This window comes from Stegostoma tigrinum, chromosome 34 (assembly GCF_030684315.1).
Source record: "Stegostoma tigrinum isolate sSteTig4 chromosome 34, sSteTig4.hap1, whole genome shotgun sequence".
NCBI classification, from domain to species: domain Eukaryota; kingdom Metazoa; phylum Chordata; class Chondrichthyes; order Orectolobiformes; family Stegostomatidae; genus Stegostoma; species Stegostoma tigrinum.
In genome coordinates, this window is record NC_081387.1 from 26,752,338 (window position 1) to 26,772,131 (window position 19,794).

A 19,794-nucleotide genomic window follows, 5' to 3' on the forward strand; every position below is an offset into this window, starting at 1 on the left:
GTACTTGTCCAAATATCTTTTAAATGGTGTGGAGGTTCTGCTGTCGGACTGGGATGGTCGAGGTCAGAAATCACACGACACCAGGTTGTAGCTCAACGGGTTTATCTGAAAACACAAGCTTTCGGAGCCTCAGCCCTTCCTTCAAGCTCTGAAAGCTTGTGTTTTCAAATAAACCTGCAGGACTGTAACCTGGTGTTGTGTGATTTCTGACTTCATCTTTTAAATGTTACACCACTATTTTGGGTGTGACTGCGAACTTGCTAATCATTTTTCCTCGGTTCTCATCCCAATTGTTGAGAGAAATGAGGAAGAACAGTGACCCAGCGCCGATCCCTATGGAACACCACTGGATACAGACCTCCAGCCTTTATCTCCTGAAGCAGTACACTGTGGGGAGCCTGAAATCTGTCACATACGGTCCAGGGGCAGGAGTAGGCCATTCGGCCCCTCAGTCCTGCTCCACCATTCAATAAGACCATGGCTGATCTTCTCACGGACTCAGCCCCGCTGATACACCCTCTCACCCTAACCCTTTAATCCCCTTACTGCTCAAAAATCTATCTTTGCCTTAAAAACATTCAATGAGGGAGCCTCAACTGCTTCACTGGGCAGGGAATTCCACAGATTCACACCCCTTTGGGTGAAAAGGTTCCTCCTCAACTCAGTCCTAAATCTTATTCCCCCTTATTTTGAGACTACACCCCCTCGTTCTAGTTTTATCCACCTGTGGAAACAACCTCCCTGCTTCTGCCTTATTTATTCCCTCCATAATTTTATGTTTCTATAAGATTTCACACCCCACCCTCCCCCACGCTTCTAAATTCTAATGAGTACAGTTCCGGTCTACTCAATCTCTCAATCTATTTAAATTGTATTGATATAGCACCAGTTCACAGGCCGTGAGTGCCTGTTTTTGAGCTGTAAATGTGTGCACAGCAAGATCCCATAATTTGTTTCCATGAATGCTTCCGAGAGGAATATTGGCCTGCTCTCTATTACCACTCTCTATAAGGCACTTCTGGTTTCACTAGAAATGGACAGGCTGAACCATGGCTCTCTGCCCCCTCCGAGTGACCGCCCCATCTATAACCGGTTTTGTAGGGCTGCGGGGTTGTGGGCGAGTGTGGAAGTGATCAAGTTGCTCTCTGTGAAGACAATAGTTGTTTTGTTTTTTTTCGGTCTGTATATTTAACGATGGAATGAAATGGGAAAAGGCTGGGGGTTGTGGAAGGATCGCTGCATGTTTTAAAAGTGAGTTCCCCAACACCCCTTGGAGCGGCTGTTTGCACAGCTGCTTGTATAAGCAGCCGGCGAAGTGTGGTTTGAAGACGGACTGGAACCGAGGGGTATGTACGAATGTGTATTTTTTCTGCTGACTAGTGGTGATTAGTAACCAGTTCCTGATGACGACGGCCTTCTGCTTACCAGCAACAATATGACTGGCTCCGATTTGCACAAAACTTGAAGTGGATCAAGCTGCCCCCCACAACCCACTGGGCCCACGATTAATGCTTCTCCCACTCCTGTCTTTCCCCCATCCCAACCCACTCTCTTCTCCCCCTCCCCTTTCTGTTGCACCACAGGCCATTGAAAGAGCCCAGCTGGACCTGAAGAAGATCCTGCAACTCCTCGATGACCACCTGAAGCTGCGAACCTACCTGGTGGGGGAGGGAGTCACCTTGGCGGATATTGCCGTCACCTGCTCGTTGCTGCTTCCCTACAAACACGTACGTATGCAGCTCCTACCCCCACCCCGGGCAACGAGGTACAGCAGAGAGCTGCAGTGTCCCACGCCTGCGTTCACCGATCGAGGTGAAACCCCCGATGGCGTGTGTTTTGAGATGGAGAGGGACCCGAGACCCATTGTCGATGATTTAGTCTACCCTGTGGCGCCAATAGGGCCAGAAAACACAGGAGCAAAAGTAGGCCGTTCATCCTATCGAGCCTGCTGCACCATTCGGCGAGATGGTTGCTGATTTGATCATTCACAACTCCACTTTTCCCCCTAACCGTTGATTCCCTTACTGATTAAAAATCTCTCTGTTTCAGTCTTGTATATACCCAATGACCCAGCCTCAATAGCCCCCTGCACATTCCACATGTTCGCTCCTCCGCTCTGTCTTCACTGATCGCTGAGACGATGCCCCCTGGCCCGAGACTCTCCTACACAAGGGGAAACACCCTCTCCAAATTTCCCTGTTAAGCCCCTCAGAATTTTTCCATAAGATTCCCTCCACTGAGTACAGGCCCCCAACCTACTCCTGCTTAAGGCAGTCAGTCCGTCCCCAAGATCGTCTGAGCGAACCTTCCCTGGACTGTCTCTGATGCTGGTCTATCTTTCCTTCGATAATTAGGAGCAAATAAGAAGCTGGAATCTGTGCTGAAACCAACCAATGGTGGAGATCACAGTGGCTCAGGCAGCATCTGTGGGGAGAGAGAGCAAGCTAATATTTCAAGCCTAGATGAGTCTTCATTGTCAGCTCTGATGAAGAGTCAGTTAAACTGGAAACGTTAGCTCGTGCTCCCTCTCGCTCACACCCCACCCCCCCCCCCCCCCGCACCTTGCTCGCGCCCACCCTCGTGCCACCTCTCCCTCCATGGATGCTGCCTGACCGCAGTGACCTCCAGCATGTGTGGCTTCCTTTAGATACAAGGGCCTTCCTGGGAGAAACCTTAAACCTCCCAAACTTCTCACCTTCCTTGCATGAGCCATGACGGGATGTCGAGCTTGACATGTAATGATTGGAAGGTTTGGAACGCGGGAGGGCCGGAGAGACTGAGACATTCTGTTTGTTTCTCTGCAGGTCTTTGAGCCGCACTTCAGGAAGCCCTATGTTAACGTGAATCGCTGGTTCCTGACCTGCGTGAACCAGCCTGAGTTTGTCCGAGCACTGGGAGAGGTGACGCCGTGTGAGCGGATTGTCCCCGGGGCCGGCGAGCAGTGTGCAGGTGCGGAGGGGGGGAGAGGGGTGGGGAATGCACGGGGAGGGGCACCATGAAACTTACAATGAGGGGGGTGGGGAGGAGTTGGTACCATTGCAGATTCCCAAACAGATTGGACAGGGTCATCATCGTCGTCATACAGTTCATCACAGCGGAGGAGGCGGCCGTTCGGCCCACTGAGGCCATACTGGTTCTCCGAAGAGCAGCTGAGTGTGCGCTCGCTTTATCCCCGTCCGTAACCCTGCCAGTTTATTTCACCGCACTAGGGGAGGCAATGGCCTAGCGGTATTATTGCTGGACTGTTATTTCAGAGATTCAGAGATCCAGGTAACATTCCGAGGACCCAGGTTCGAATCCCGCCACGGCAGATGGTGGAATTTGAATTCAATAAGTATCTGGAATTAAGAGTCAAATGGTGACCGTGTCGATTGTCGGAAAAACCAATCTGGGTCACTCATGTCCTTTAGGGAAGGGAACTGCAAAGGGTGGGGGCGGGGACACTAACCGCACCCCCCCACTTCATAATAGAACCAAGTGGTTCGGTGATTGGGGGCGGGGGGTGTGGTGCGGTGGTGGGAAATGTTGGAATGTAAAAAGGAGCAGGTCATTCAGCCCCTCGAGTCCTGCTCACCCATTCAGTAAGATCTCAGCTGCTCAGGTTGTAATCTCAATCCCTACCCATCACATCCCCTCACTGATCAAGAATTTATTGTCACTGCACAGCGTCAATGTTCAAGCATTCTGCTTCCAGGAAAGTGGGTACCCGGAAGCCAATTCCCAACACGCAGGGTTTGGGAAGGTGGTATCAGTTGGAACGTTCCGAGCAGGTTTTGTTCCAGAAAGGACTCTGGATGGTGAAGGTGGTTAGACGTAAGAAAGACGCAGAGTTCAGTGCTATTCTAACTGCGCAGGCAAACAGGATGGGTGGGCTGAAGGGCCATCTCCCACCACTTTGCCCTGAAGGTGTTGCTCCAATGTCACGCAGGGCAGCGGGATACGGAGCGGGAACCGGCCCCAGCTCCAGAAGAGCTGGCGGTGAAGAAGACACTGGCTCAGCTGAAGAAGGAGGCGTTGAAGAGAGAGAAAATGGAGAAGTTCCTGCAGAAACAGGACAAGCTGAAGGAGCAACAGCAGCGGCAGCCGGAGGTCAGCAAGGGGGTGGGGGGGTCAGCCAGAGGTCGGGGGCGGTGGGGGGGTCAGCCGGAGGTCAGTGAGGGGGTTGGGGCGCATCAGCCGGAGATCGGCAAGGGGAGAGAAGGGGGGTGGTCAGCTGGAGTCTGGCGGTGGGGGGGGTGCTCAGCTGGAGGTCAACGAGGGGGTGGGGGCAGTCAGCCAGAGATTGGTGGGGGGTCAGCCGGAGGTCAGTGAGGGGTTGGGGGGTGGTCAGCTGGAGTCCGGCGAGGGGTCGGGGGGGTCAGCCGGAGGTCGGCAAGGGGGTGGGGGGGCGCCAGCCGGAAGTCAGCGAGGGGAGAGAAGGGGAGGGTCAGCCGGAGTTCAGGGAGGGGTTGGGGGGGGCTAGCCGGAGGTCGGCGAGGGCAGAGAAGGGGACAGTCAGCCGGAGTTCGGCGATAGGAGAGAAGAAAGAAGGGGACAGTCAGCCGGAGTTCGGCGAGGGGAAAGAAGAAAGAAGGGGAGGGTCAGCTGGAGTTCGGCGACGGGGGAGAGAAGCGGGGGGCGGTCAGCTGGAGGTCGGCGAGGGGAGAGAAGCGGGCTGTGGTCGGCGAGGGGTGAGAAGCGGGGGACGGTCAGCCGGAGGTCAGCGAGGGGAAAGAAGGGGGCGGTCAGCCGGAGGTCGGCGAGGGGAGAGAAGCGGGGGCGGTCAGCCGGAGGTCGGCGAGGGGAGAGAAGCGGGGGCGGTCAGCTGGAGGTCGGCGAGGGGAGAGAAGCGGGCTGTGGTCGGCGAGGGGTGAGAAGCGGGGGGCGGTCAGCCGGAGGTCAGTCAGCCAGCCCTGGGCTCATACTCCTTCAATCCTTTATTTCCCTCCCTTAAAAGGAAATATACACAGGCTGAGAAGCCAATGGTCTAATTTTTACTCCGTTTCGCTCATGTGCAGAAAAAAGCCAAAGCAGAGAAGAGGGAGAAAAAGGATTTGGGGGTGATTACGTACAATATTGTGACTCCTCCAGGGGAGAAGAAAGGTGAGGCTCAGTAATCCCATCTCTCGCTGATTGCAGTGTTTAGATAATGCTGCTGGGATTCCAGAACGGGACACTGTGTTCATCAACCCTTTGAAATTCAATCTGTCATTTCTTGGGGTTCCTGGAGGAAAAAAAAATGCTGTGACTTTCCAAGAGATTGGGATAAAGGGTTTGTCCATACCCTGGGAGCCTGGAATTCCCTGCTGGGTGGAGGCAGAGACATTGTTTGTCATCATCCCTGAATAGGTATTGGGCTGAAAGTCAAGCCCCACTATTCCTGGGGTTGTCACAAAAGTTAATGATTTTAAAATAAGGACGCACAATTTCCCATTTGACCTGATTTTCAGGCTCAGGTTGATGGGAAACGTGGACCAGGATTCTGTGCTGAGCAAGAATTAGCATTTGCTCCAAGTAATTTAGAGTCTCGCTGCTGGGAATCCGTTATAAACTATTGGCATATGACACTGCAAATGAAATCATTCATCTCCTTACCAACTTCACAGAGCCTGTGCCTCTCTCTTTCACAGGCACACACTAATTCTCAACACACAGATTTGTGTGCCTGTGTGCAGACACAGACTCATAAGCACGCACCTACACAGACTCTGTTAAACATACAGACTCATGCACACACACACAGACTCCCTCAAACACCCCCAAACCCACGGGTTGAAATAAGTTGTGGGAGAGGGAAAGTTAGACACTGGTTCCTATTCGCACGTTGGTGTGATGGTCCTTGTGATTTGTGTGCTGGCTGGTACATTGCTGCTCACTCACCTTTCCCCATACACTTGCACTGATTTCTAGCAGGCACAGGATGGCTGGTTCGCTTTGAAATGGTTTCTGACTAATCAGTTCAAAGTCACGGCTTATAGCAGCTGCTGACAGAAAGATGAACTGGTTCTCTTTGGGTTTAAAATGGGGTTTGACTGCAGAGAACAGAGAGACTGCTGCTGTGCTGGGAGAGATCAAACACTTCTCCCGATCTTGTTCCCTGCCCCAGTTGCCTGTGACCCAGTCACATGGCTGTTAGCAGGCAAATGGTTTTGACCATCGACAACTGATCACTAGGCCATAGACCAATCAACCTCTTGTTGGCCCCAAAGCTCCATTTGTATACACAACCCTTTGGCTTCAGCTCATCTTCAGCCACTTGAATAACTGCTTGTTCAAACAGCTTTTTACACAAAGCTTGCAGTGAAGGCCATGTTACTTTTGTTGGACGTGATGGGCCGAAGGGTCTCCTTCTGCTTTATTGATTATTGTGATGCTGAGGTGTAATACAAGTGGTAATTGTTGCCCCCTTTTTAACATTTTATTATTGATCATTCCGTGCTGAAAACATTCAGTCTTAACCCATAACAGTCTGTTACTGGTAGGAATAACAATAAAAGGGAGTGTTATTTACACAGTGAAAAATTGAAGCACACTGCAGTGCAGAGGGACCTGGGGGTCCGAGTGCATGAATCACAAAAAGTTGGTCTGCAGATGCAGCAGGTAGTCAAGGGGGCAAATGGAGTATTGGCCTCCATTGCTGAAGGGATGGAGTTTATGAACAGGGAGGTCATGTTGCAGCTGTACAGGGGGTTGGTGAGACCACACCTGTAATGCTGTGTAATGTTCTGGTCTCCTTAGTTAAGAAAGGATGTACTGGTAGTACAGAGGAGATTCATTTGGTTGATTCCAGAATTGAAAGGGTTGGCTTTTGAGGAGAGATCGAGTAGATTGGGATCATTTTCATCGGAATTTAGAAGAATGAGGAGGGATCTTGTAAAAGCATATAGAACTATGAAGGGAATAAATAGGGTAGAAGCAGGGAGCCTGTTTCCACTAGCAGGTGGATCTAGAACGAGGGGGCGTAGCCTCAAAATGAGGGGGAGCAGGTTTAGGACTGAGTTGAGGAACCTCTTCACTCAAAGGGGTGTGAATCTGTGGAATTCCCTGCCCAGTGACTCAGCAGAGGCTTCCTCACTGAATGTTTTTAAGGCAAAGATAGATTATTGACCAGTAAAGGAATTAAGGGTTATGGTGGGAGGGTCGGTAAGTGGAGCTGAGTCCACGAGAAGATCAGCCATGATCCTATTGAATGGTGGAGCAGGCTTGAGGGGCCGAATGGCCTACTCCTGCTCCTGGTTCTTATGTTCTTGTATTCTTTAATGCAGTATCCCAGTGGGAGGCAGTGAGAGTGGGAGAGGTTCCTGAACATCTGCTGTGGCATGAAATTGGAGACTCTGCCGTCGCTGTCCATAGCAACACATGAATACATCTGTGCATATTGCCAAAGCGGCTCAGAATCCTCAGGGTGTGTGGACACAGGGTGGGAGGTCGGACGTGTGCTTTGCCCCCTCACTCTCGATCCATCTGCTAGTGGAAACAGCCTCCCTGCTTCTACCCGATCTATTCTCCTCATAGTTCTTTATGCTTTTTACAAAATCCCTCCTCATTCTTCTAAATTCCAATAAATATGATCCCAATCTACTCTGTCTGTCCTCAAAAGCCAACCCTTTCAATTCTGGAATCAACCGAGTGAATCTCCTCTGTAGTCGGATTGGTGTCAACAACAAAGCTTTGGGGGGTGGGGTGGCGGGGGGGGAGATGGTGCAAGGTTTCAGTCCCTGTTTTGGCCTACGGGAGCTGTTTCCTTGTACCCTTGTGGGTTAGACCTGCCTTTAGGCAGCAAACTGCAGAGAATGACTCCGTTTGTACTTATCACCCTCTCTGTCTGCCTCTCTCCCTGTGTCTGTCTCTCTCTCTCGCTTGCTCCCTGTCCGTCTGTGTGGCTCTGAGTCCATAGTGAACACTTCTTTTGGTGGTTAAGGTTCCCATAGCTGACCGTTTCTTTTGGCTCCACTTTCCTGTCTCTTTCCCTCAAATCCCTGAGACCAGAAATCTGCCTTAAATGTGTTCGATGCTGGAGCATTCACCGCCCTCTGGGGTAGAGAGTTTCAAAGATTCACGGTCCTCTGAGTGTCATCTCAGTCCGAAGTGGCCAGACCCTAACCCTGAGAGTGAATCACCTTCGTGGCAGGGGCTTGGGGGAAAATCCTGTCGGTATTAAGCCCGAAAAGCTCCTTCGGAGCCTTAGAGCCAGTGAAGACGGCAGATGCTGGAAGCTAGAGTCAATAAATGTGGAAATCACGGTTTCAGGCAGAAACCCTTTGTGTTTCAATCAGAGAGTTCTCCCTGTAAGCCCCACACCCAATGCCCTTACTCTGTCCTTGGACAGTACCCTCACCTCAGCCAGTACTGCAGAACCAGTTTCGCGAAACCAGAACTCTGTTTTCCCTCACAGACCTGTTAAACCTGCTGAGCTGCTCCAGCTCTTTCTGTTTCTGTCGCCTCTGGCCAAGCTGCTGCATTCTGGGTGAGGTGTTCCACTGAGGCGCGGCTGGCACTCAACGAAACGTGCTGTGAGTGTGACCCATTCCAGGGTGCCATGGGGAGGTGTGTCCCACCCCCGCAACCCCCAGTCCTGGCCTTTTAGTTATTCGTTGGCTCCTGATGGGAGAGAGAGAAATAGACTCGCATCCCTTTATTCTCCTGCCTGGAAACAAAGTGGTCTACCTGTGGCAGTGATGCGTGTTCTCCAATCCTGTTGTTTTGTTGGTGAGATCAACTCAAAGTGGCCTTCCCAATGCACGATGCAGGAATATTTCCTCACCTATTCACACCTGGAAGTGCCTGTGCAGCTTCACATGTTGCGTGGGCATGGGTGTGCACGGGAAAGGAATGCGTTTATCCTTCATGAGTGGTAAAGTCCCGATTGTCGTAATGTATGGGAATATCGGAGCCTCCTTCACAGCAAGAGGTGAGCTGTTCACCAGCTGCTGAAGGCCACTGGTTTGCAGAATACCTCGAAGGGGCCTGTGTCAGTGCAGCAAGGCAATGCTTTTGGGGATTGGAGGCCAGTTAACATTTTCGGTCAGTATTAGAGAGAAACGGGTTTCGAGGAAGTTTAACCTTTCAGATGGGTCATGGTGATAGCCTGGAGCCCACTCCTGTTCTCTGTTCTCGGGTTGAACACAGCTCGGAGGGGTAGATCTAAAAGTGTACAGACTGCGGAGGAGTTTTGATCTCCATGAGGAGATGTTTAGGCTGACGAGGCAGAGTGTGTATTCCTCTGGCCAAACCCCACTTTGAGCCCATGAGGAGTGAACGGTGGCCTTTAGCATAATGCATTTTGATGGGTCTCCTTTATATTATCTGTTCAGGATGAGAGATGAAAGCTCCTTCCTCTCCCTGTCGGTCTGTTTGCATTGTGCCCATGCCTTGGTAGGTACAAAATGCTACCACCATTAGTTAAGCTTTGTCCTTGCAGTAAAATTTGGAGCTGTGGCCGATGGTCGGGAGACCTGCACCAGCTGCATTAAAATCCAGCAATTTTTTTTTAAATAAAAGAGGAAAGTTTAGTTTTTGTTAAAAGCAATTTTTAATACACTTCGTAATCCACGGATTCAGTGCCACTAAGCAGGTCTGCTGTCTGCTCTGTTTCTCCTGCAGATGTGTAAGCATTATGCTGTCTCTCCATTTATCTCTTCACTTCCTCACGTCTGCTAATGGAGAGACGTTGGCACAGTGATAAAGTCAGTGGATGAGCAGTCCAGAGCCCTCGGCTCATTAATGCCGTGGCTTCAAATTCAGCCAAATTTGCAACTGATTGATAAACTGGGGGCATGATGGCCTAATAGTGTTACCGCTGGGCTGTTAATTCAGAGACGCAGACAATGTTCTGGGGTCCTGGGTTCGAATTCCATCACGGCAGATAGTGGAATTTGACTTCAATTTTTAAAAAAAATTCTGGAATTAAGAATTTAACGAATCCGTTGTCGATTTTCGGGGAAAAACCCATCTGGGTCACTAATGCCCTTTAGGGAAGGAAAATGCCATCCTTACCTGGTCTGGCCGACATGTTGACTCCAGACCCACAGCAATGTGGTTGACTCTGAACTGCCCCCGGGCCATAAATGCTGCCTGGCCAGCAACACCCTCATGCCGTGAATGAATAAAGGGATATGGGAAATCTGCCACGTTTATCCGGTCTGTCCCACAGGGGACTCCAGGCCCATGGCAAGATGGAGAGGTTTCTAAAAAGGCTGAATAAAGCTGTAAATTCAAGGACAGTTAGGGATGCAGCATCTGAGGGGGGTGCGAAGAGAGAGAGAGAGAAAAAGAGTGCTTTGATGTTTGAAGTCAGGTGCACACTTACTCTCTCCCAGTAGACACTGAGCTCTTCTCAGTTGTTCTGATCTCCAGCACCCACTGCTCTTTTAGTTGTTTATAAGGATGGGCTGAGTGGTCTCCGTCAACACTGCAAACCTCCCATGAGAGAACAAAAAGACATGTGCTCCTCCTCCCCAGCACCCCCCCCCAAATCATCCACACCCCCATAGCCCCCACAACCCCCCAACCATCCATCCGCATCTCTCTCCCCACACATCCGTACCCCTCACACACGCCCCCCCCCCCCCCCCCCCAATCTATTGGCGCACACACCCATCCGCGCATACCCAGGAGACTTCCCGCTGTTTGGAATGCCGGCTACAGCCCCTCACATGCTGTTGTTTGCTTCTGTAGATGTGACCTGCCCGATGCCGGACTCCTACAGCCCGCAGTATGTCGAAGCGGCCTGGTACCCCTGGTGGGAAAAGCAAGGCTTTTTCAAACCCGAATACATGGTACGTGTTGCACTAATGGGTTTGCTGTGGGTGATGTAGCTGTCAGCCCTGCATGTGCTTCTGGAAAGTTCCGCGGGGCAGCGCGTCGCTGTTCCAGTGCCCAGGGCTGGATCACAGGGTTTGGCACGTGGGGGGAGCAGCGAGTGGATGTTGGCTGTTCCACCTGGAAAATACTTGGGATGTTGGCTGAACAGGGTGTCGTGTTTGACAGTGACTATTTCCACAGCCGACCAGCTCATTGCAGTTGGGATTCCCACTGACAGTTGCTCTCGTGAAACATCTCGGGACATTTTCTTCTGTTCAAGGACAGGGGCTGGGAATCCTGCAGCAAGGAACTCCCCTCCTGCCAGTCCCCCCATCTACAAGGCAGGGGTGTGAGGGAATACCCCCCCCCCATTTGCCCCTACATGGGACCCGCTCGACACCATCCAGGACAAAGCAGCCCCCGCTCGACTGGCACCACATCCACAAACATCCCACTCCCTCCCCGCCACCGACGCTCAGTCACAGCAGTGTGTACCATCTACAAGATGCTCTGCAGGGATTCACCAAAGACCCTCAGGCAGCACCTTCCAAACCCACGACCCACTTCCATCCAGAAGGACAAGGGGCAGCAGATACATGGGAACACCAGCCCCCTGCAAGTTCCCGTCCGAGCCCCTCTCCATCCTGACTTGGAAATATATCCCCGTTCCTTCAGTGTTGCTGGGTCAGAATCCTGGAATTCCCTCCCTAAGGGACATTGTGGGTCACCCCACAGCACATGGACTGCAACGGTTCAAGGAGGCAGCTCACCCCCACCTTCTCAAGGGGGGCAATTAGGGATGGGGCAGTAAATGCTGGGCCTAGCCAGGGGTCCGGACGCCATAGAAGAATGAAAGAGCGACAGTTTGAGATTCGATCTGTTGAAATCTGTTTCGGAGGCATGCAGTTAAGATTCTGTTTTGTTTTTCTTTTGACCCCACAGCACAGTATCTTGGAGCCGAACCCGAAGGGGATGTTTATGATCTGCATCCCTCCGCCCAATGTGACAGGATCCCTGCATCTGGGCCACGCTCTCACCAATGCAATCCAGGATTCTCTGACTCGCTGGTAATGCCTCCCCCTACTCCCAACGGGCCGTCTGCCTCCAGTTAGGGAACGCCCCCGTGTGCTGAGTGGTCCCCATCCGCTGACAGAAACCCCCAGACCTGCCCCCCCCCAACAAAAAAATAATGGGAGCTATTTCGGAATTCTCCACCTGTTGATGGACACGAGCAGCGAGCAGTCGGGAATGCGAAGACCCTCAGGAGTAGGCCATTTCCCCCCTCAGGGCTGTGCTGTCCTCCATTTACAAAGGTCGCAGCCAATCTGATCATGGCCTGGTTCCCTGCTGTCCCTCCCACCACACCACCCTGTGCCCCATGCTGGGATAATGAGTGCTGTGCCATGTGCTCTGATTTGGATTGGGAATGCCAGGAAGCTTGGGGAAAATCCAGAGTGAGTTTTGCTTTCCTGGTGGAGTTGGGTGGGGGCGGTGCTGGTGGTGGAGGGGACACAGGGTTTTCGGGGGGGGGGGGTGGTGGTGGGGGCACGGGGAACGCTGACCGATTGACAGACGTGTGGCCTGTGAATGCCCCTCGAAGAACCCGATCCCGTATGTGGTCCCACAAGAGTTGCGATGCAAGCATTCCCTGTCCTCCCCAGCGGCTGTTCTCCGTTGCCCGGAATTGAGCCCCGACCGGCAGACGGACTCCGGATCCGCGCCCTCCTGTGATTTTCCTCTGGGGTCCCCGCGCCCCCCACCTTTCCCAGTAGGTAGAGCGCGCTGACTGGGGCCCCGTCTGCTCCTCCTCCTCCCTCCTGGTTTCTGCTCCTGTCGCCCACCAGGCACCGAATGCGCGGAGAAACCACCCTGTGGAACCCGGGATGCGATCACGCTGGCATCGCCACTCAGGTAGTGGTGGAGAAACGGCTGTGGCGCCAGTCCGGGAAGACACGGCATGACCTGGGCCGGCAGAGCTTCATCGAGGAAGTGTGGAAGTGGAAGAACGAGTGAGTATGGCCGTTGGCACTTCGTCTGTGGGGGGGCAGTGCAGGCCAGGAGCTCTCGGGTTAGTGTGCAGTTCAGTGGTTGGAGCCCCGTGCTGTTGTGTGACCGTGGGTCTTGTCTTCTGGGGCTGGCGGGTGTCCATCCTGTTGGGATGCGGGATGGCCATCGCTGGCTGGGCCCAGCATTTATTGCCCCGTCCCTAATTGCCCCCCTTGAGAAGGTGGGGGTGAGCTGCCTCCTTGAACCACTGCAGTCCATGTGCTGTAGGTTGATCCACGATGTCCCTTAGGGAGGGAATTCCGGGATCCACGTTGAATGTATTCCGGACCCAGCAACACTGAAGGAACGTGGATATATTTCCAAGTCAGGATTGGGAGGGGCTCAGAGGGGAGCTTGCAGGGGGCTGGTGTTCCAATGTACCTGCTGTCCCTTGTCCTTCTGGATGGAAGTGGGTCATGGGTTTGGAAGGTGCTGCCTGAGGGTCTTTGGTGAATCCCTGCAGAGCATCTTGTAGATTGTACACACTGCTGTGACTGTGGGGGTGGGGGGAGCGAGTGGGATGTTTGTGGATGTGGTGCCAATTGAGCGGGGGCTGCTTTGTCCTGGATGGTGTCGAGCTCCCTGAGTGTTGTTGGGGCAGTACCCCATCCAGGGGCAAGTGGGGGGTATTCTCTCACACTCCTGCCTTGTGCCTTGTCGATGGTGGGACAGCTTTGGGGAGTTACTCACCGCAGGATTCCCAGCCACAGTATCTACATGGCAAACCCAGCAGAGTTTCCTGGCGATGGGGTAACCCTCCCCTGGATGTTGATAGAAAGGGGAATGCGTGGTGCTAACTGGGGAAGGGCAGTATGGACTGGCTCAGTCCTTGACTGACTGACCAGCGAGTTTAGAAACAAAATCTCTCGTGTTGGATATGGTCATGGCTTGGCATTTGAGTGGTGTAAACGTTACTCATCATATTTCAGTCCAGACCTGGATATTGCCCAGTTCTTGTTGCATTTGGGTTTGGGCCTGGCTCGGAGCCCTCAACCCCAAGGACTGCCCGCAGCACCCCACTGATGTGGAGCAGCGCGATGGCCCCTGACTGCACAGCAGGATCCCACGGCTCCCATTCTGTTTTTGACCAGGTGGGGTTCCCCCCTGGCTGCAGGCACCCCCCCCCACCCCTTCCTTATTTTGGGTCTTGGAGCTAACCCTGAGGCACTCTGACACCTTGTCCAAGAGGGCAGGATGGCACTCCCTTGGCACCGCGATGGTGCTGTCATGTGGGCCACACTCCATCCCTGTCGAGCCGTGGCTAGTATTGGCGATCCGGCCGGAACCCTGACGTGTGTTTGTTTTGGGTGGATCCACGTTGAATGTATCCGATTGCCCTGCGGTTTTGTTTTTATTAATGAACTCTCGGCCTGCTAACTCCCTGCTCCCTTCCTTGGGCAGGAAAGGCGACCGGATTTACCACCAGCTGCGGAAACTGGGCTCCTCTCTGGACTGGGATCGTGCCTGCTTCACCATGGACCCAGTGAGTATTCCGGGAGAGGCCGCTATCTGCTGAGGGCAATAGTCTGCGATTAGGAATGACTCTGCAGCTCTGCTCCCAGCCCCGTCATCCCAGTGTGTCGTTTCTCCATGGATGGAGTTGGCAGTGAGACGGTATCGTCACTGGGCATGTGATCCACGACAGGGACACCGGGTTCGAATCCCAACGCAGTCCCTGCTGAAATTGAACAAATCTGAAATTCCTAGCCCAGTATTGGGGGAAACTTCTATCATTTGTTGTTTAAAAAAAATCACGTGGCCATTAGAGAAGGAAATTTGCACTCCGTAAGTCACTGCAGTCTGTGTTGTTGGCTGTTTGTTCATGGAATGTGGGTTTTTTAAAATTCCCTCATAGGATGAGGATGTCGCTGGCCAGGCAGCATTTATTGCCCATCCCTAATTGCCCAGAGGGCAGTTAAGAGTCAACCATGTTCCTGTGGGTCTGGAGTCACCTGTAGGCCAGACCAGGTAAGGATGGCAGTTGTCCTTCCCTAAAGGGCATTAGTGAACCAGATGGGTTTTTCCTGACAATTTATAATGGATTCATAAGACAAGAAATAGGAGCAGGACCAGGCCATCTGGCCCATTGAGCCTGCTCTGCCATTCCACACCATCATGGCTGATCTTCTTGTGGATTCATTTCCACGTACCTGCCTGCTCGCTGTAACCCTTAATTCCTCTACTGTTCCAAAATCTAGTCATCTTTGCCTTAAAAGCATTCAACGAGGTAGACTCAACTGGGCCAGGGAATTCCACAGATTCACAGCCCTTTGGGTGAAGAAGTTCCTCCTCAGCTCACCCCTAAGTCTGCTCCCCTAAACCTAAAATCCTACACCTGATCATGACCATCTTAATTCCAGATCCTCTCTATTGAGCTCGAACTCGGCCATCTGGCGTTCCGGGATTTGAAGTCCCCAGAGCATCAGTGGAGTTTTCTGGATTAATAACCTAGCGATAGCACTCCCAGGCCATTGCCTCCCTCATAAGGCCTGTGGTGGGATAAAATAGGAAGGGCCATTACCACATCTTGTCCTTTCTGTGCAAGACTTGATCCCCGTGGTCCATTTTGTTTTATTTATTCACGGGCTGAGAGTGTCAGAGGCAGGGCCTGATATTTATTGCCCACAGAGCAGTTAGGAGTCAACAATGTTGCTGTTGGTCTGGAGTCATGTGTAGATCAGCTCAGGGAAGGATGGCAGATTTTGCTCTTGGTGCACGACATGGGTTTTCTTCCCAAGTGGTTTCTTGGGCCAGCGTTCAGACCCTTAATTTCCCCATCGGAATTGAATTCAAATTCCACCACCTGCTGGAACGTCAGTGGACCAGCATCGAGTGAGAGGCCTGGAAGTCTGTTTCACTCAACGCTTCCACTTCCAGAGGTGACTACCCTGGGCTCATGTGCATGAGCCAACTAAACGGCTAACTTAGGGGAAAAAATTCAGGCAGCTTTGGGATAAGTGACCTGATTATCACTTTGATTTGTAGCGCACCTCCAGATTGATCCCTTTTCCCTCTGCTCCCACTTCTCCTTGGTTTACTCACTTTGAACATTCCTTTTCTCTTCCTTCATTTCTCTTTCTCTCTCTCTCTGTGCCCTTTATTTACATTGCCCCTGTTTTTTTCTTGTTTCTTTCACTCTCCCACCTCTCAGACAAATGCTACATTATGTATCTTACCACTAAGAAAGTTCACCTTCAATGATTCCATCTGCTTGACATGAAATAGGCCATTAGGCAGTGCATATACAGCGTTGTGCCTCTGCCTGACAGTGAGTGACACCATGTGCAGTGTGTATACAGTGCTATGCCTCTGCCTGATAGTGAGTGACACCATGTGCAGTGTGTATACAGTGTTGTGCCTCTGCCTGATAGTGAGTGACACCATGTGCAGTGTGTATACAGTGTTATTCCTCTGCCTGATAGTGAGTGACACCGTGTGCAGTGTGTATACAGTGTTATGCCTCTGCCTGACAGTGAGTGACACCATGTGCAGTGTGTATACAGTGCTATGCCTCTGCCTGACAGTGAGTGAGCTGTGGATCTACGTCCTGCGCGCATAAAAGTTAACCAGTCAAGACAATATCTGCTTCATAACTTGTAATGTGCTTTACTGTTTTGAAGAAACCAAACCACAGAGTTAGTCAATCCCTGATGAACAATTGATTACTAGACCATCGGCAAGTGGTCATTGGCTTCAGATGTTAGGACTGAGGGGGGATTCTAATGGTTCAGTGATAGTGTTCTTACCTCTGAGCCAGGCAGTCTGGGCTCAAATCCCGCCTGCTCTGATAATATAGCAAAATGTCCCTGAACGCATTGATTAGAAAATATTCTGAGGAATGTATGACTTTAGGGACAGTTAAGGAGAATAGCGCAGATCTCTTAATTCACTGATTGTGTCAGAACAACAGAATAGGATGATATCCCCACTGGGTCGGGAGGGAAAAGCTGGGGGAAAGCCTGCACCAACAGGGCTGAATGGCCTTTTTCTGCATTGTATAGTTTTATATAGTACTTTCATCGACAGACTTTCATTTCTATAACAAAGAAAAATCCAAATAAACTGCTGACACTGTAAATCAGGAACAAAAACAGAACTTACTGGAAAAGCTCAGTAGGTCTGGCAGCATCTGTGGAGTGAAATCAGAGTTAACGTTTCGGGTCCCAAGATCCTTCCTCAGGACTGTCATTTCAGGACTGCCGTTTTTCAGACCTTCATTTCAGTAGCACCTCTAATACCTCAGAAGGTCCTGAAGTGTTTTGCAGTCAATGATCCAAACTGCAGACACACTGTGCCTCTCGCCAACAATAACCAGGTAATTTGCTGCATGATTAATAGATTGGAACCACAGGCTTCTGACTCAGTGACATAGGGGCTAGCCATGGAGTTGGGGCTGTCACGGTGAAGGGACATAAAGGGATGATTTCCTTTATGCATTCACGGAATTAGGAAGCCGCTGGCTGAGCAGCATTTACTGCCCCATCCCTAATTGCCCAGAGGGCAGTTGAGAGTCAACCACATTGCTGTGCGTCTGGAGTCACATATAGGTCAGACCAGGTAAGGATGGCAGCTTTCGTCCCTAAAGGACATTAGTGAACCAGGTGGATATTTCCCGACAATCAGCAATGGATTACTGGTCATCGTTAGATTCTTAATTTCAGATATCTTATTAAATTCAAACATCTGCAATGGTGGGATTCGAACCCGGGTCCCCAGAATGTTATCTCGATCTCTGGATTAACTGTCTTGGGAGGTCATGGGGGGTGCTCACAGTGGGGCAGCACGGTGAGGAGAATCCGAGGGACTGAATGGTCTCGGCCTGCCCCTATTCACGTTGCGAGCGGAAATCTCCTGCCGTTGGCCGTTAAGCCCTGACCTCGTGTTTGACCTGAAAGAAATGTTACAAAGCTGTGGGTAGAGCTATGGCTCGGGGCTGAGCTGTGGGGGAGCTGGGTTAGTTTCAGGTCCACTGTATGTTGGGGTTGGGGGGGGGGGACGCTTGGTCATTGCTGTACAGAGGGTTGACTGTTCCCCTCCCATCTGCTCTGGGATGGGGTTGGGGGGTGATGGTGGGGGGTGGGTGGTGGTAGGGGTGGGGTGTGTGGGAGGTGGTGGTGTTGGGGGTCGGGGTAGGGGTCAGCCTGGGACACGGTGGATTAACAGGTGAGCTCTCCTCCTTCCACAGAAACTCTCGAGAGCGGTCGAGGAAGCGTTTGTCAGGCTGCATGACGAGGGGGTGATCTATCGCAGCACGCGATTGGTCAACTGGTCCTGCACGCTCAACTCTGCCATCTCTGATATCGAGGTATTGGGCCTGCCCTGCTGGGCCTTTCCAAATCCATGCACTTTTCCGTAAGGAGCAGAATTAGGCCACCGAGCCTGCCACCCACTCTGATGTGTTTCTCAGCCCCATTCTCCTACCTTCTCCCCGTAACCCTTGAACCCTTTCACCAATCAAGACCCCCTCATTTGCTGTCTTAAATGCACTCAATAACTTCAGCCCCTTCTGTGGCAGAGTCCCACAGAGAGTCACCACCCACTGGCTGAAGAAATTCCTACTCAGCTCAGTTCTAAAGGTTTTGCCCCTTCTCTCTTAGGCTGTGCCCTGGTCTCTCCTACTCATGGAATCATCTTCTCCATGTTCCATCCACCCAGGCCGCTCAGTGTTCTGTAAGTTTCAATCAGATCCCACCCCCTTCGTCCTTCTAAACTCCATTGAGTACAGACCCAGAGTCCTCACCCACTCCTCATGACAAGCCCTTCGTCCCTGGGATCATACTTGTGAACTTGCTGCAGACCCCCTCCAAGACCAACGTACCACCTCCTCCCACGAGGAGACCAGACCTGCACACAATAATCCAGGTGCGCTCTCTCCACGGCCCTGCGTAATTTCAGCAGGACTTCGCTGCCCCTGTACTCCGTCCTCTTGCTCTGAAGACTAGCATCCCATTTGCCGATGTCACTTCCCGCTGCCCCTGCACGCTTGCTGTCGGTGATCGGCACACAGTGGGCCTTCAGGTCTCATTGGGTCTCCCAGTCCGATGCTATCAATTAAGAATCTGCCTTTGTGTCTTCGCTATCCTTGGTTATTCAGTTCCTGTCCTTGGTCACCCCGCAACCTCATGCACCATGGCCCTGTTTGATTCCAGTGGGATTGTTTTTCATGTACGTTTTTGCAACGTGGGTGTCACTGGCTGGGCCCAGCATTTATTGCCCCATCCCTAGTTGCCCCCCTTGAGAAGGTTGTGGGAGAGGGGTGTGTGAACCACCGACTTAAAGCGCTGCAGCCCATGTGCTGTGGGGTGACCCACAGTGTCCCTTAGGGAGGGAATTCCAGGATTCTGACCCAGCGACACTGAAGGAACGGGGATATATTTCCAAGTCAGGGTGGGGAGGGGCTCGGACAGGAACTTGCAGGGGGGTGGGGTTGTAGGGGGCTTGTGTTCTCATGTGTGCCTTGTCCTTCTGGGTGGGCTTTTGGGGAAGTGCACATTTGAAATATTCCTGAAAACTGATCAGGGATAACCGTTTGAGCCGCTTGCCCTAACAATCTCTCTGTTGCTTGTGTGACGCAGCCTGGAACATTGGGCCACACTGAGGTGAGGGGTGCATGATGAGACCCAACGTGATGGTAATCGAATGGCGGAGCAGACCGAGGGGCTGAATGGCCTTCCCCAGCTGCTAACCTTGTGTTCTCGCCACACAAGCACCAAAGTGGTTCTCCGCATTGACAGGGCAGCGGAAAGCTGGAGGCGGTGGAGTTGGGTGGGGGGTGGGGGGGGGGTCTGCTCTTGAAGAATGGGAAGGGGAATTGCCCGGGAGTTTTTGGGTGGTGGTGGTTGGGGGGGGGGCGCGGGGTGGCGGGGGCGTGGGTGCGGAATGGAGGCAGCTCTGTTCCCGGCCTGGGCCAGCCCAGCTCTGGGAGTCCGGGGGAGAATCGCGCTGAGGTGCGTTTGTGTCCTCCTC

General features: G+C 52.2%; 2 protein-coding genes across 2 annotated transcripts in view; both read left to right on the top strand.

Moving 5' to 3' along the window:
• LOC125446591 (histone H2B-like) overlaps positions 1–19,794 on the top strand; it is a 267,925-nt gene that overhangs the window by 61,996 nt on the left and 186,135 nt on the right. The window lies entirely within an intron of this gene.
• Positions 1–19,794, top strand: part of vars1 (valyl-tRNA synthetase 1) — a 75,409-nt gene that overhangs the window by 10,353 nt on the left and 45,262 nt on the right. The window contains exons 3-11 of the mRNA XM_059639719.1: positions 1,584–1,727; positions 2,805–2,949; positions 3,929–4,089; positions 4,998–5,082; positions 10,657–10,757; positions 11,725–11,849; positions 12,627–12,791; positions 14,230–14,311; positions 18,014–18,133. Coding sequence (XP_059495702.1) covers positions 1,584–1,727; positions 2,805–2,949; positions 3,929–4,089; positions 4,998–5,082; positions 10,657–10,757; positions 11,725–11,849; positions 12,627–12,791; positions 14,230–14,311; positions 18,014–18,133 — 1,128 coding nt within the window. The remainder of the gene's footprint in view (positions 1–1,583; positions 1,728–2,804; positions 2,950–3,928; positions 4,090–4,997; positions 5,083–10,656; positions 10,758–11,724; positions 11,850–12,626; positions 12,792–14,229; positions 14,312–18,013; positions 18,134–19,794) is intronic.